The sequence below is a fragment of the Saimiri boliviensis genome, chromosome 9 (assembly GCF_048565385.1).
Source record: "Saimiri boliviensis isolate mSaiBol1 chromosome 9, mSaiBol1.pri, whole genome shotgun sequence".
Lineage (NCBI taxonomy): Eukaryota > Metazoa > Chordata > Mammalia > Primates > Cebidae > Saimiri > Saimiri boliviensis.
The window spans coordinates 15,145,922-15,161,983 of record NC_133457.1 but is presented as its reverse complement, the minus strand read 5'-3'; the positions used below and the strand labels follow the sequence as shown (position 1 = coordinate 15,161,983).

At 46.3% G+C, this 16,062-nt stretch overlaps 1 protein-coding gene across 9 annotated transcripts in view; it reads right to left on the bottom strand.

Moving 5' to 3' along the window:
• The window catches only part of MED12L (mediator complex subunit 12L), a 361,238-nt gene extending 355,528 nt beyond the window's left edge, over positions 1-5,710 (bottom strand). For 7 of the 9 annotated variants that reach the window (XR_012519124.1, XM_074405491.1, XM_074405494.1 and 4 more), the window contains exons 1-2: positions 5,438-5,675; positions 4,357-4,584 (exon numbers count right to left, since the gene is read on the bottom strand). Coding sequence is in view for 8 of the 9 variants with exons in the window: in XM_074405491.1 (XP_074261592.1) it covers positions 4,357-4,455 (99 nt within the window). In the remaining variant the exon portion in view is untranslated. Of the gene's footprint in view, positions 1-4,356; positions 4,585-5,437 lie in introns of all 9 variants that reach the window. The other 2 variants (XM_074405495.1, XM_039480199.2) reach the window with 1 other exon arrangement.
• Between the last annotated feature and the right edge of the window lie 10,352 nt (positions 5,711-16,062).

The following is a 16,062-nucleotide window of genomic DNA, read 5'->3' as shown; positions in this document are numbered from 1 at the left end:
GAGGGGGACTGAGATTTTCTGGCCCATTCCCTTATATCTGAACTAAGAGAAGGCACAAATTCTGGGACGAGCACACAAAATTTTGGCTGGGTTGGCTGTTAAAAAACAAACTACTGCAACTTCAGCCATATGCAGAAGTCTAACCCAGCCAGTGTTAAGCAGAACGCTCTAGCGTCTAGCCCCTGCAGAACTGGATGCCTTCCCTTTAGGTCAGGGTCCTCGAAGTGAGACCCTACACCAGCACCATCAGATCACCTGGGATCTTGTCACCAATGCAATTCCTGACCTCAGACGTACTGAATCTTAGAGACCCAGCAATCTGTTTTAACAAGCCCTCAAGGCAATCGGAATGTCCTCAGAAGCTGAAGAACCACCACTCTGGGATATCCACAGGCAGATACCACCATCACCACCAACTCTCCTAAGTCATGCTGTGTGTATCTTTGGGCAGCCCCTGCACTGCACACCAGGCCATTCTTCCCGGAAGTCTCTGCTGGTGGGGCTCTACAGATCCTGATTCCTGGAAATCTCACTATTGCCCCAACCCATTTTTCTAACTAATTTGATTTTCTGCATATATTTACTCTTTAAATGTTTCAGCCTCTTTTATCCCAGAGTAAACCTACTCTTCCTTCCTACTTCTGGGGCTTAATTTTACTTTCAGCCTTAACCTAGGCTCCAAGGCAGACAGATGCAAATGCTATTTTCAGCTTTAACCTTGACTTTCCCCAACACCCCTCGTTTACCAGATTTCCCTTTTTAATTTATTCATCCCTCCTTTACTCATGTTCCAGTTGGACCCTCAGCATTCTAGGAACTAACTGTGCCAGGTACTTCAGCTATACCAAAACAGACCTCATGAAACTGACATATTACGGGGAGATGGCAAGATGCAAATAAGTATATAATTATAAATGACATACCAGAAAAGCCTGAGACTTGAATGATGAAGAGGCAGGGCTGACAGTTCATGACAGTAAACATATAGGGGCTGAATCTATGGCAGATTCTATTCTAAGTGCTTTTTACATATATTATCCAGGTAATCTTCCAACAGCGCTATGGGTTAGGTAGTATTATCACTTTCACTCCATATGGAAGGAAAATGAAGTATAGGGAGAATACGGGGCATGTTAAGCAGAATGCTGTAGTCTCTGGAGAACTGGATGCCTTCTTTTAGGTCAGGGTTCTCGAAGTGAGGCCCCAGACCAGCACCATCAGATCACCTGGGATCCGGACAGCCGGAATCCCAACCCAAGCAGACTGGCTCCAGAGCCTACCTAACTACAGGCTAAGGTGAGAAGAGCTGAGTGGAATGCTGAGTGTGAGGGGGTGGCTAGACAGACAGATGTCCAGGCAGAAAGACCAGAATAGAATATGCAGGAACCCCAGGACAGAGAAGTCATCCTGAAGCCAGAAGGGAGGCCAAGAACATTGGTGAAACTGAGACCGTCTGGTGGATTGGAGACACATTTTGGAACTGAACAGGATGTGCCGATGGATGTATGGATGCTGATGGATGAATGGGGTGTAAGCGAGGAGGGGGTCTCAAGGATGACTGCCAGTTTTTTGATTCCCTGCCTTAAAAGCTCGAGGGGACAGTTTGTTTGCAGAAGGCAATGTATTATAACATAACATATAATGAAGTCCTGCAGGATGCTGATGCACAGCAAGCTCTCTAATAAATATAACCAGTCCATCACGCAGGTTAAAGCTTCCACATCCCCGCACCCCCCACCCCCTTAATTCTCCACATGGGTCTTCATTCAGGGGTTCCACCCTATCTGCTGGGGCCCTTTTCTGAAACACCATTACCACAGGTTAACAATAAAAATTACATTTACGGTGACAAGAATAACTTCTACTAGGAGGAGGGCTTTTCTCACACAAATGGTTTGAAATTTTTTCTGAAGCATACAATCAGACTAATTTACAAATGAGAGGCTATGCAACTTGCCTAGGCCACACAATCACCAAAAAAAAAAAAAAAAAAAAAAAAAAACCCTAAATCCAGGTCAGCCCAACTTGGAAGCCCACAGTTCCTCCATTAAATCAGGATTTCCCACCACATGTATCTCTAATGGAACACAACTGTTGTTTTAGGTACAGAGAACTTTTAAAGTGTTAATAGTAATAGTCTCATTTTAATATGTATAATCATATATGTGTCTATGCATCTAATATCAAATGGATTTAAAATAGTATGTATACATGATTTGATATAAATTTTATATATACATATATTGTAATAAAACCATGACTCCACGTGTATTATTGCCCAGGAAACACAGAGTTTCTTAAAAATTAAAGAAAACTTTAGAATAAAAGTTCAGGTGGTACAGGGGTAGGGTAGAAATATTGAGGGAGGTAGTACATAAATAACTAAAGCTTAGGCTACTCACCAACCACCCAAGAACAGCCAAGCACCTGTTCCGTATTGTACCCAAATTTGGCTACAGCCACACATAACTCTGACTCTTGAAAGAGATAAAACATTGGCTGCCTTGGGAAAGGGGATAACATCAGAATGTTATTTATGATAGTATCCCATAAATCATCCTCAAAGCAATATTCATTTTGACGTAAATACTGTTTTGGTGGTACAACTCCTCTGCTTATTCTCCCATACACCTTAGTTAAACCAGTCAAGCTTCTTTGACTTTGTCCAGAGAAAGTTATAAAAAGTAGTCCCTAAGGTCGCTTCCAGTTTTACAACTCCATAAAATGTTGTGAGACCCTGAAATCCAAAATTAGTCTTTCCAGAATCGCAGAGGCCCCAATCCTGAAATGAGCGTTGGCCTGAAGAACAAATGCTAAATAAGCAAACACAGCGTCCCAAGCCATCATGCTATCAATTATGCTGCCCTCTGGAAAGGCACAGTAAGACATTAATTACGAGATGATAAAGATCAACTAAATGTCCCTGTCTCTATCAAAACTTTAAGAATTTCTTCCCAATCATTTTTAAGTTATTAAGTTTACACTGATCCTCAGCCTCTCTAGTTCTAGTCCTTAACCATTAACTTCATTCTAAGTCGAGTTAGAAGGGTGGGGTAACAGGTGGGGGAAAAATCCGCGAAATCTTCTCAAACTCCTACCATCCTGTGAAGCTGGTGCTGGAAACCACCTGTAAAACCTTCCCAGCTTTCATCTGCGTGACTCCACCGATGCTGAAGTGTATTTAGTGTGCTAAACCTCTAAAAAGAGTTGCTGTTCCTTACTTCTTAGACACGTTATAAGCAAGGCAATTTAACCAGAACAAGCACTTACTCTACTAATGAAACAGACACATTTACCAAAAGGAATTAAGGACCCCTCCTTGCCTGATTTACAAGGCCCCTTCTGTGCTATCAGTGGACGCACAAACTTTTAATGGAAGGTTTTTAGATTCTCAGAAAGATAAGTTTTGAAATGTGGTCAGTTCGCGTTTAGCTGAAGAAAACACAAGATGGGTGGGCGGCAGCTGGCAAACCCAAAAAATACAGCTGGCGAGCAGGTGATCCAAAAAAAAAAGGCAAGTCCCTGGGCAAATGGTGTAGCCAAAGGTGATCATTAAAACTGGAGACTTGTTACATAATTACTTAACTCCTGATAAACACATACATAGCTACAAAATGCCGTGGTTAGCCACTGAAGCTAGTGTACCTCGTGCAAGAGTCAAGGTTTCTCCAATTAATTTGATTCAGAGAACTAAGCAATCCTGGGACCTATTTCCTCCCAAGGTAACTTGCCTGTGCATACACAAAACAGTCTCCAGCAATTAAGCCAATTGCCTCTCGGGATGAAAATCGGTGTTTCTCCTTAATTTTAATTTGTAAAGGGGAGAAGGGATACAGACGTATATTCCGAGAGCTAAATGTTTATCACTTCGGTAAAAACGCCTTCCATTCCAAACTGGAAAATCTGAAAAGCTCCCCTCACCTTCGTCCCTGGCCAGCGGACGCAAAACGCAAGACCTCAGTGTAGGATGCACTGCATTCCAACATTTTTCAAAAAGTTTACGAGGATTTGCCGAAGCGGCAAGAAGAAAAATAAAGCAAGCAGAAGCGGGTGAGAGCGGGCAATGTTTCCGCAGGGAAGAAGCCGGAGAAGCGCCCAGTGGCGCCGTGCAAGGCCAGGCAACGAGAAAGCGGCCGGCACACGGAGAGCGAGCGCCCCAGTGGAGCGCGAGGACTGACAGCCGCACGATCTCCGCCGCCTGGGGGTCGCCCAGCCCCCTAGCCCGGCCTCAGTCTCTCATCCCCCTCCCCGACCTCTTCCCCCGCAGCGCCGGCGATGCCCGCTGGGCCAACTTGGCCCCGGGTCAGCGCTGCAGAGGGCGGCCCCGGTTGCCGGGGAGGCCGCCGGCGCTCTTACCTCCTTCTGCTTGGGGTCCTGTGGATAGACGTCGGGCGGACCGAGCCGGGGGCGCTTCAGCGGTCTCTGCTCATAGCTGAGAAGCCCGAAGGCGGCCATGATCTCTCATGTTAACCGGCGAAATGAATGAGAGTTGGAGCTGGAGCAGCCGCCTCTGAGCACCAGGGAGCAGCACTTTGCAGACAGACTCCCTCTCTCCCCCTCCTCGCTCGCTCGCTTGCTGTGGCGCTGCAGGCAGGAATAAAGCAGGTTGAATGCTGCCGCTGCCCGGCAGCAGACACGCACTGATGGGGACGGCCTCCGGCGGGCACTCGACTGCGCTCGAGCCCGGGGACGCACTGCTCCCGCGGCGGCGGCGGAGGGGCTAGAGGTCGGCAGGGTCCTCCGCAGCGCCTACCTCCTGCGTTCCCCCACACCCAGTCCCCAGGGGGAGGAGCAGCTGATGGGAACGTGTGACTTTTTTCACCAATGGACCCAAACCCACCCCAGCTGGGCGCAGGATGGGGTGGGGGTGGGGCACTGGGGGAAAAAAAAAAAAAAAAAAAAAAACTTTTCTTGGCGCCTAGGCTGGTGTCTCAAGTGCTTGCCCAAGGCGAGGGTGGCCCTCCTCCCCTGCTGAGCGGACCGCCCCCGCCTCTCTTACCCGGCAGGGACCCTTCCCCCGCCGCCACGCGCCCCGCAGACTCCGCCACCTGGGCGCGGACCCGGCCGGTGCAGAGGAGCGAGACCTGGAGGGGGCGCGAGACGCAGGGATGCGGCCGGTGGGAAGCGGCCGGTGCCTCCTAGACGCCCGCCAGGCTCCGGTGGCGCATCCGCGGCTCCGGTCGCCTCGGCGGCTTCGGGCAGGCGCCGAGGCGCGCTGCTGGCGGTCGCGGCGGCTGGAGGGGGCCGTGCTCACGGTGGCGCGGGGCCGACTTAACCCTTTACTGTCCCTCCAGGGGCTGAGGAAGGGGGTGAGGAGCGATGTCTGTGAGCGCCGACGGGGGCAGCCAGCTTGCAGGCGTCTCGGGCTCCTCCAGCCCGCCGCCTCTCCCCGGCCCCAGCTCCTCTTCCCTTCCACCCCCCACCCCCAACAGTTTACCTGTTGGTCCGCGGCTAGCGGGCAGGGGCTGGCGGCGGCGGGGTCACTCCGGCCGCCGCAGCCTCCATTATTCGGGTTAGGATGGGGGAATTGGATTTGATTTTATTTGTGAGGTATCTGCCTCGCCCGGACGAGCTCCGGGGACGCCGCGAAGTTTGCCACTGTCTGGGGGCGGCGAGCGACGCCGGCTCACCGCCGGCGTTCTCGCCCCCACGGCCGGGGAGCGCGAGCTTCCGAGTTGGCGGACGGCGGCGCGGCGTCCGCACTGAGCATGCCCAGCTCGGCGGCCGGACCGCGGAGGAGTTGGCTGCGAGCGCGGCGAGCGCGCTCCAATCCGCCTCTCCGGGTTTTCGCAGCCGCAGAGCGCGCAGCCCGCGGGCTCCGGCGCCGAGGCTGGCCCTGGGGTGAACCAGGGCGAAGGCGGGAGCGCCCTCAGGAGCCCCGCTCCAGGCCCCCAGCCGCGCCTTCCGCCTCGACCTCCTCAGAGGTCGCTGTCCCCGTGGCCCGGGCCGAAAACCTCACCTGCGCCGAGAGCGTGGAAGGGGCGGGGGGTGGGGGCGGCGATCTTCCAGGGCAGACCTTGGGCATCCAACCCGCCCTCGCTCCTCGCTCGCTTCGGGGTGCGGGCACCAAGATGCTGAGCCACCTGCCGCGAGCTCTGCGAGACCGGAGCCGCGGAGGCGGGCCGGGCCTGTCCTGAGGGACCTCGCGGGAGGCGTGCCCGGGAGAATGCGCCCGCACTTGGCCGAAAATGATGGCTGCCATTTATGGAGCCTTCGCTAAGTGCCAGGATCTTGACAGAATCTCTGGTCCTTACAACAACCTTCCACAGTCTTACTGTACCCTTTTTATGGATGGAGAAATTGAGCCAACTCAGAGACGTCTACTGACTTGCCGAAAGCCACGAAACTAGCCGGAATTTGAACCCACCATTGATTCCAAGTTTCTGACCTATTTTCCCTGACTTGGACTTGGAGGGACTGGGTTCCTAAGCTGCCATTGCCTAATGGAGTCACGTTCTCCACGGCTTGAGGCATTCTCGGCCTTCCCTCTCTGTAAGACGGTACAGGCAGGTTCTAACCAGAAGCCTTTGATACATCGTAGGTGCTCTGGAAATGTTGGTTGAATCTGAACATCGACTTACCTCTGTTGACGTTTAACAAAAGGAGAAGAAAGGAGGAGATAAAGTGATAGTAATGTGGTAGAGGCTAGTTCCTGACTCCTGACCCGAACCTGTGCGCACCTCCAAAACCAGTTTGAGACTGAGTCAGATATTTAGCTTTTGGCTTCCTTAACCGAAACAATGAACATTTACCCTCCACTGGAGGGCATTTCCTGACCACCTTCCTCATCTTACCCCAGGGTCTTCTTTTCCATTAATATCCTGGGACTAATGTCATGGCTGGACTTGCCTTTGTGATCTAGGCGTCTATCAAATCTAGCTCCCTTGTTTGAAAGAAAAGACAGCTTTTATTATTTCACTTTATTAGGGAAATTATTAAACATACAAAAAGCTGAAGAAATCATATAAGGAGTCACCAAATACTCATCTCTCAGCTATAAAAATGAAAGTATTTTTGTTTCATCTATCTCCCCCATCCCCACTCACTGACCTACACTAGTAAGGACAGTTTTACTCTGTTGCAACTCAGAAACACAGTATGGGACCTGACACGTGGTGAGCATTCAAAAAAAAAAAAATGTTGGCTTATGGAATGGATGATAGGTGATGTGTGGATGGACTGATGATTATATCATTAGTGGTACTTTGGGAATAATACCCTGTGCTGCTACTCAATCAAACACCCCTAGGCAGGGGGAGAAATGTAATCTCAATTCTTCCCTTGGGATACTTAAGCAAGCGCCTCCAACTGAAACACTTTGAAGCACTTCAAATCTTATCTGCCCATAAGAATTTTATCTTAAAATCAAAATGTGTCGGTAGTGTGCCCCTGTTGTTTGGGAAGAAGGGAAAATAATAGCCCTCTCACTGTTGTCCCTCCTTAACTCCCTCTCTTGAAACAGTCTGGCATATATTCCTTGACCCTCTCAACACAAATAAAGAGTGAAAACTTGAATACGCTTAGTAGCTTCCCCTAGGAATCATTATCTTACTGCATGGATTTCCCATGGGCACTTGGCTGTTTACCCTGAGAAATCTTGGCAATCTACCCCCTATCTAGCAATCCAACTTTTTCTCCTTAACCTCTTGCCCCAGTTAGCTTCTTTTCTAATATGGAATTCCCAGACCCTTTGTCTTCAGATACTCTCCTCTACAATCTTTAGAGTATGGACACTGGTAGAAAGTCCACTTCAGATTCCCCTGGCAAAAGGTGATCTTTTGGCTTTTTTTTTTTTTTTTTTTTTTAAATTCAGATGGAGTCTTGCTCTGTCATCAGGCTGAAGTGCAGTGGTGCAATCTTGGCTCACTGCAGCCTCTGCCATCTGGGTTCAAGCATTCTCTGCCTCAGCCTCCCAAGTAGCTGGGATTACAGGTGCCTGCCACCACGCCTAGCCTATCTTTTGATTTTTTCGTGCCCTTAGCACTTAATTTTTATTACCATTTTCTAACATTTATTGGCATTCATTTGAATATGTCACACAGAATAGTCTTGTTGCCTCATCCCCACATTTCCCTCCTGGTGCCCTTCTTCCATTCCAGAATTAGTCTTTAAGCAGACTAAATTCAGCTCATCATGATGGGCTTAACCTGTAAGCCATTGTGCTCTATACAGTACTTGAATTTCTCATGTGGTGCTGGTTAATATAGCAGATAGGCACACATTCTCATTGAATAATGTGGGTTCTAGTTGATACTGTTCCTAAGGTGCATCTTATCTTTACCTACCTAATGATCCCCTGGGCCCAGGAACAATTTGCATGGAACAGAAATTAGAGAAGACTAGAGGCTCCCCAAATAGGTCCCAGCCTAGAACCTCAGCCTAATAGGAAGGAATGAGTTCAGGTTCCTGAGGAAGTTTTGTATAGCTGTCCCGGAAAATGGGGTTGAAATGTGTCTGGAGACAGGTGAATTAATTATAAACCATTTTAAGCATATGGTGCTAAATCCTCCAAGTATAAAGCGTAGTCTTCACTGCTGCTTTTGTGGGTTGCCAAGTGTTTAAAAGTTGACCCTTTTTCTTGAGTCACATTCAAGGGTTTCTCAAAGATTCCCTAAGTGCTTATGTTCTGTCTACAAGCCCTGATTTTCAGCATTCTGCAAGGAGTCCCTCACAGTTGGTATCCACTTGTGCTTTTGGGCAAATCCCTTTAATATAGCTCATGGCTGGCTTTCTGTACATTTGGTCTGCCAGAAATACACAAATGTCCTTTGTCTGTACATACGCTAGTGCAGGCATTTTTCTAACTAGCCTTCTGTCCTTGCCCAGCATGAACACACTTTGCAATCCACAATTCTCCACCTTGCAAGTTCGCCAGTCTGAATCAGGCTCATGCAAACTGAAGAGGACAAATGTCAAATGCTCAGGTCAGTGACCCCCTCAAAGTTCTTTTCACAAGATTTGAAGTGAGGACTGAAATTTCTTTGGTGAAAGACAGAGACACAATCATTTGCAGAGCAGATTTTTTTCTTTTTCTTTTTTGAAGACAGTTTTGCTCTGTCACCCAGGCTGGAGTACAGTGGTGCCATCTCAGCTCACTGCAGCCTCCATCTCCCAGGTTCAAGTGATTCTCCTGCCTCAGCCTCCTAAGTAGCTGGGATCACAGGTGCGCACCCCCTCACCTGGATAATTTTTGTATTTTTAGTAGAGACAGGGTTTTACCATGTTAGCCAGGCTGGTCTCAAACTCCTGACCTCAAGTGTCCACCCACCTCAGCCTTTCAAAGTGCTGGAATTACAGGCATGAACCACTGCACCCAGGAGCAAAGCAGACTTTTAAAATTAGAGGGAAGAATGGCTAGGAGCAGAGGCAGGATGTTGACCCATCATAAACTGTGGTCCTGGCTGGGGATGGTGGCTCACACCTATAATCCCACCACTTTGGGAAGCTGAAATGGGTGGATCACTTGAGGCCAGAAGTTTGAGACCAGCCTGACCAATGTAGCAAACAAAAACTTAGCTGGGCATGGTGGTGCTTCCCTGTAGTCCCAAGTGCTTGGGAGGCTAAGGCAGGAGAATCACTTGAACCTGGGAGGTGGCGGTTACAGTGAGCCAAGATCGCACCATTGCACTCCAGCCTGGGTGACAGTGACTCTGTCTCAAAAAAGAAAAGAAAAGAAAAAACTGTGGTCCTACTATTCCTATTTTACAGATTAGCAGGCAGGGATCCAGAGGTGAAACTACTGGTCTCAGGCCATTGAGTTAGCCAGTGGCAAAGCCAGAATCAAACCTAGATCTCTCTGACTCCCAAACTTATGCTTATTATTGTTGTCAATGTGTTACATGTATTAATTATCATTTACATAACACATAAAAGTGAGCCTTTGAAGACAGTCTGGTATAAGAGAAGCAAAACTCCTGACAGCTCGCTCTGGCATAGCGGCACAATTCCATTCAAGTGGAAAGAAACAATTCTCAGTCTAGTGCCTGTAGGTGAAGTAATTAAAGTTGCTAGCTTTCCTCTTGGGATTGTTGCTTGTCCAGGTGTATATATTACTGGGTTTTGTTAACAGATTGTCTATTGGCAGTTTGCTTACTTTCCATTTTTCTTATATTCCCATTATATTTCAATGTATTTGTCTCATGCCTACTTCTGACTCAAAAAATAAAAATTTCCCCTTTCTTTTAGACTCTCCAAAAAAGGAAAGATGATAATGACTTGAGAAGGTGGGTCAGAAGACAGAAAGGAGAAATGGAGGAGTAATTTGGGGGTGTTCATTCAAACTGGGTTTTTAATACAGCATTTATGCTTACAGAGATATTAAAAATACAGACGTTAAGACTCTCAAGCAGCACTGACCAACAGATTTGTATTGCTTGCCAGATATATACTTTTAAATATTCTAGAACTCATATTAAAGAAGTAAAAATAGATGAAATTAATTTTAAAGTATATTTGCTTAACCCAGTATAACCAAAATATTACCATTTTAATAGGTGATCGGTGCCAAAAAATGTATTCGTGAGGTATTTTACATTCTTTTAAGTATTCTAAATCTTGTGTGAATTTTATGCCTATACCACATCCCATTTTCAAACCAGCTGCATTTTACATTGCATGTGTTCAATAGTCTCACACGGCTAGTGGCTATCATATTAGTCAGCTCAGCTATGAAGGAATGTCTCAGTCCTAATGAACCTGTAACATATGGGTTTTTTAATACTGACATTGAGGAAGGAGGTGGGTTTCCAAATTAAAAGAACAAAAAGTAATGAGAGAAATAAAACAAGAGAGGCTATGCATGGTGGCTCATGCCTGTAATCCCAGCACTTTGAGAGGTGAGGCGAGTAGATTGCCTGAGGTTTGAAGTGAGTTCAAGTCCAGCCTGGCCAACATGGTGAAATGCTGTCTCTACTAAAAATACAAAAATAAGCCAGCCATGGTGTTGCACACCTATAATTCCAGCTACTCAGGAGGCTGAGGCAGGAGAATTGCTTGAACCAGGAGGCAGAGGTTTCAGTGAGCTGAGATCACGCCACTGCGTTCCAGCCTGGGTGACAGAGCAAGACTCCATTTCAAAAAGAGAGAGAGAGAGAAGAAAGGAGAGAGAGAGAGAGAGAAGAAAGAAGAGAGAGAGAGAGAGAAAAGAAAGAGAAAGAAGGAAAGAAGGAAGGAAAAGAAAGAAAGAAGAAAAAAGAAAGAAAGAGAAGAAAGAAAGAAAAGGAAAAGAAGAGAAAGATAAAGAAGAAAAGTAAAGGCAACTTGGGGAAGACAGTAGATACCCAAACAGTGCTTAGTTGCTAGACAGACAGAAACTTCAGGGGGCAAAGGATGCAGAAAGAAAAACTGAGGGACTTAAAATCAAACGATAAAATAAGAGAGTTCTAAATTACAAAGCTGAACAAATGACAAGGCTAAAGATTTAACCTCATTCACCAGCAAAATGGTGTCTGCTACATTTACAAAAAGAAGGCTGACTGGTTGGTTTCTGGAGAAGGAAAGGGGCCACACAAACTTAGGTCACTGTTAAAATCAGGGTCACATACTCAGCTTTTCAGCACGGGAATCTTATTTTGTCAGATTACCCAAAGCTGTTCAAGCACTACAAGGCAGACAAATCCTCAACACACTCAAGAGTTCTGGTTTCTCAATACAAAGAAATATCCCTTTCCAGAGACTGAAATACATATATCCTCTTATTCAGATCACCTCCTTTCTAAAATTTGTTGTAAAACCAAATCAGCAAGCAGAAATTTGTTTGGTGACCACAAAATTACAGCAAAGGAAATTAGATAATCAACGAGCAGTCACACAGACTGTCCCACTGTAGAATTCATCTCCCTGTGACACAAATAGGATAGATGTCACACTGTGGCCCATCAGGCTCATTGGTGGATATACAGATAGGTTATTATTGTTCAATGCTTTTAGTATTTACTTCATACCAGAGGTTCTTAGTGGTCCACAAATATTTGTTTGTATTGTTTTGGGCTTGCACAGTCACTTCTGGGCTCTCTAGAAAAGTCTGCCTACACTGGGGCCACCTTTTCCAATGATATCAATCTGCTGGAGCTGAGACAGGTCTGCCCTATTGAGTGTGCTACGTTGTCACGTCCCCAACTGACTCCCTTCACTCAGAGGGCTGGCTCACCTCTTGAGATCCTACATCTTGAAAGAGTAAGATTCCTACTATATGAAGACCTCTGCTAAGCAGGCCTGCCTTCAGACTTTCCTGTTGGGAAAGGAGAGGGATTACTTTTCAGTCACACAATAATTGGTTAGGTTACCACTTTTTTTATTGTTAACCAGTTAAGGATCCAGTCTTTATCATCAATTAGTTTCAGACTGAAACTAATCTGTTAGGATGGGTTATATCTAATGAAAATTACAATCTGATAACTATCCATTGAGATATTTCAGTTCTCGGAGAAATATTTTTCTCCAAGTGTTAGGGACATCCTTATACTTTCTTATATATCTGCTGCAGTCACAAAATGCAAGAAAGCGTGAAAAATATATTAGGTGGCAGAATCTGGATAGTAAACAAAATATCTCAGCAGATTGAAATGATGAACTAAATGTAACAGGGTCAAATTTTACACAAGAATAAACTCTTTTTCCCCCCATCTACTGGATATCTAAGACTGGTACCTACCATTTGCTAAATCTAAAGTTTAAATTCTAAGCAATAAAAAATAAAACACTGCCAACATTTTGCTCTCAGTAGCATTTGGGGAATAGCAGTGCACAAATCAATTACATGAATCCTTTATATAATAGTATTTTTTATTAGTATTGTTAAAACATTGCCCAACATTCTCACCACTATGCCTCTTCCCAAGGCTGTTAACAAATAGGAGAAAAAGGAAAGCATCTCTTGGCTACAGCTGTGGTATGCAGAACTGCATAGTGAATATAAAAATTGTCTCGAAGAGAATGTTGCAAATGCAAGATGGAGAAATGTGTCAGATCAGCAAAGAATCCTGGAGAAGTTAGGGTCTCCTGACCCCTGGAACCTCAGCCACCTGGTCCAGTGATGCCAACAGGAAGCAGGGGCCAGCTGGGGGTGTGGTGATGAGCAAAATAGACATGAGGTTCAAGTTGGGGCATCTTGAGTATGAAGAGGCAAAGGGAGTCCTTTCTGAGCAGTAGTAAATGAAGCCTATAGAAGCTCTGACAGCTAGACTGAAACAGAAGATGAGAGTAGAGGCTGGCTGAGTAAGGATGACAGCAGAGAGGAAGAAGAGCTGAGAACCAAGTTGTCATGAGGATGGATCAAGGCTTGTGTGTAGGAGGCAGGCAACTGGCTTTCCCTGAAGAATGGTGGGCTTTTTGCCCATTGCTGAGGTACATAATGAATGTGAGGACCCCCCAGTAGATGACAGCACCAACAGTGGATGGGGGAGGTAGGGCGGAATATCTAAATGGCATAAGATCAAAGGAGAATGGTTTTAACAAGACAGTGAAATATAATGTGGGGGAGTGAAGCAGACACTGTGGCAGACACTGCTTGTTCTCTGCCCGATATCTTTATCTTTATCCCTTTTCTTCCTTAGTAACGAAATCCTGAATTTGTTCTGGGGTACAATATGCCAGCTAAATATACCTACCTTCCTAGATTACCTTGCATCTAGGGATGGCCATGTGGCACACTTCTAGCCAATAAGACAAGAGATTAACTTCTCTAAGGATTCTGAGAATGTTTTTCTTTCCTGGTGCAGCCAACACCCTTTAGCTCCTTTTCTCTTCTTGCCTGGAATTTAGACATGAAGTCTATACTACAGTGGCAGTATTGTGACCAAGAAGTTAGAAATACCGTATGAGGAAAAGGCCAAGACAACCCCAGAGATGTGAGTCCTGATTTCACCTGGCCACTGAATCAATGCCAACAGTCACCTACAACTAGGTATCTGGTTATGTGAAGAATGAACCCTACTTAATGAAGCAAGTGTTAGTGACTCTTCTATTATTTGTAATTTATTATATTCCCCATAGAGTTCAACCCACTGTGTTGCCCTGAAATACAGATAAGAGGGGTGCAGGGAAAGTAGTGTTCCAAGAGAAGAGGCCAGCTTTACCAACGTAGAAGGAAGGAGGTGAGAGAGTGTTGGGAAAGAAACTGTACAGGTAGGGCAATTTACTGGCTATGGAGAAAGGATTCAAGAGACCAGAGTGGAAAAGAATGAGGAGAGAAGGGATCGAAGCCTGGGGCAGAAAGATGTACAAAGCTTTATGGGATGACAGTGTGGAAGTGTATCAGCTGACTGCGGGGATGAGGGTAGAGGCTCCGCTTTGAACCTAGACCAGCATGAACAGAAGCGAGATCCATGGAAGATTTGGTCTCCAGGTCTCCTTGAGGTCAGAAACCTTGTTATCTTCCCTGAGGAATTTCCAAGTTGCACCAGTTGGACTATCATCTTTCCACATCCTTGGTTACGAAACAAAGGAGACATGTCATCCCTTTGGGCTCTCTAGAGAATCTATGTGCAGGTTTAAAGCTGAATAATGAAACCTGGCAATTTCTCTGGATTCCCTTTAAATCTCTCTGGGGTCAGAAATAGAAGCAACCCGAAGAAGGCAGGGAGGAACTGCAGGTCACAGGGCCTGCTAGGGTAGGGTGAGGGGGGCATTTTGCTCTCTCCTCTGGTAATTGGCCCACAAGGGCTGTTGTATCCCCAAGGAGGCTGGTGTTCCCCTCCCTAAGCCCTTAGTCCCAAAGCAGAATGACAGCCGTGAGCCTGCTAGATCATCCATGTTGCTATAGCAACAGGCTTGCCCTTGGAGCAGTGGGTTCATGACAAAATGATCAGCCCTCTCTTAAAGGTTGTTGCTGTGTGGTGGACCAAGAATGCAAGCCAGGTGGGTGGGTATGATGGCCTGGAGCCACGAATATTCAGGGTAGGAATTTTATCCCAAGTGGTAAAAAGCCTGAAGAGTCTGAGAATTGAGTACAAGCTAAATCCAACCATCCAGGGCCCAAAACAGAAGAAGCCCTATTCAATCATCAAGTCCAAGGGACATCTCCCCATGATGAATTTGGTGGGGGAAGGTAGGGAGTGGTAGTGAGAGTAAGAGGAGAAGCCAGAGCAAGAGGGGCTGGAGTGTCTGTGATTCTTTTCTCAGACTTCTGGCTACATGGTGTGGTAGCTGAGCTGCATTAATAATATTCAGGGACTCTGGGTGGACACTGGCTAACCCCAGCCCTGTTAAGCCATGGGTAGCTTGCTTCCAACTCCCATTCTTGCTGTAAGTCAATGAAAACCAAGTCTGATGGCGTTCTAGGACTCCATCCTCACCTCTTCTTCAGTTCCTTCTCTTGGATGAAGTTCTCAGCATCTCTCTACAGGCCCATGAAACCGCACATACCATCCAGGATATCTGATCAGTTCTACAACCAGACATGTTCCTAGTTTCTGCTGTCGTTCTTAACTAGGATCAATCCACAGCTCTCTGGGCTGGAACCTGGTGGAATATAAGCTCCATCAGGGAAGGGTCTTTGACTGAGAGTTTATCACTGTATTCCTAATACATAGCATGAGCCTGTCACATAGCAGGATTTTAATAAATATTTATTAAATGAATAATTGAACAAGTGGGCTTGACAACTTTCCTAATCCTTGCCTACTCAAGGTTATTGGACTCTACTGTGGGTACCTGTCATAGTCATAGTCCTGCTTCTTTCAAGACATTCTACTCGCTTGTCACTGAAAGCGTCTGTGACCAGAGATTCCTGCTTATTCACCTGGGTGGGCCCAGGGACACCAGCGCCAGCCTGGACTAGGACAAGATTTCAAATGTCCCTTTAGCCACTGCAGTGATAGCGTTTTTTATCCCCTTCTTGGGGACAACAGCATTAGTCCCCTGACCCAGACCTTGGGTCTCAGCCTACTTCCTTCTTGTCATCCTTCACAGGCAGCTCTATGAGAGTTGTGATATTGTAGATGGCCTTGAGGGTCTCCCCACTACAACAGCCTAGGAGTAAAAAGTAAGATTATAATGTAATTTCACTCTGATTCACAATTGAAAAAGTATAAAGCTTCTCTCCTAATACGTTATCTAAAATAC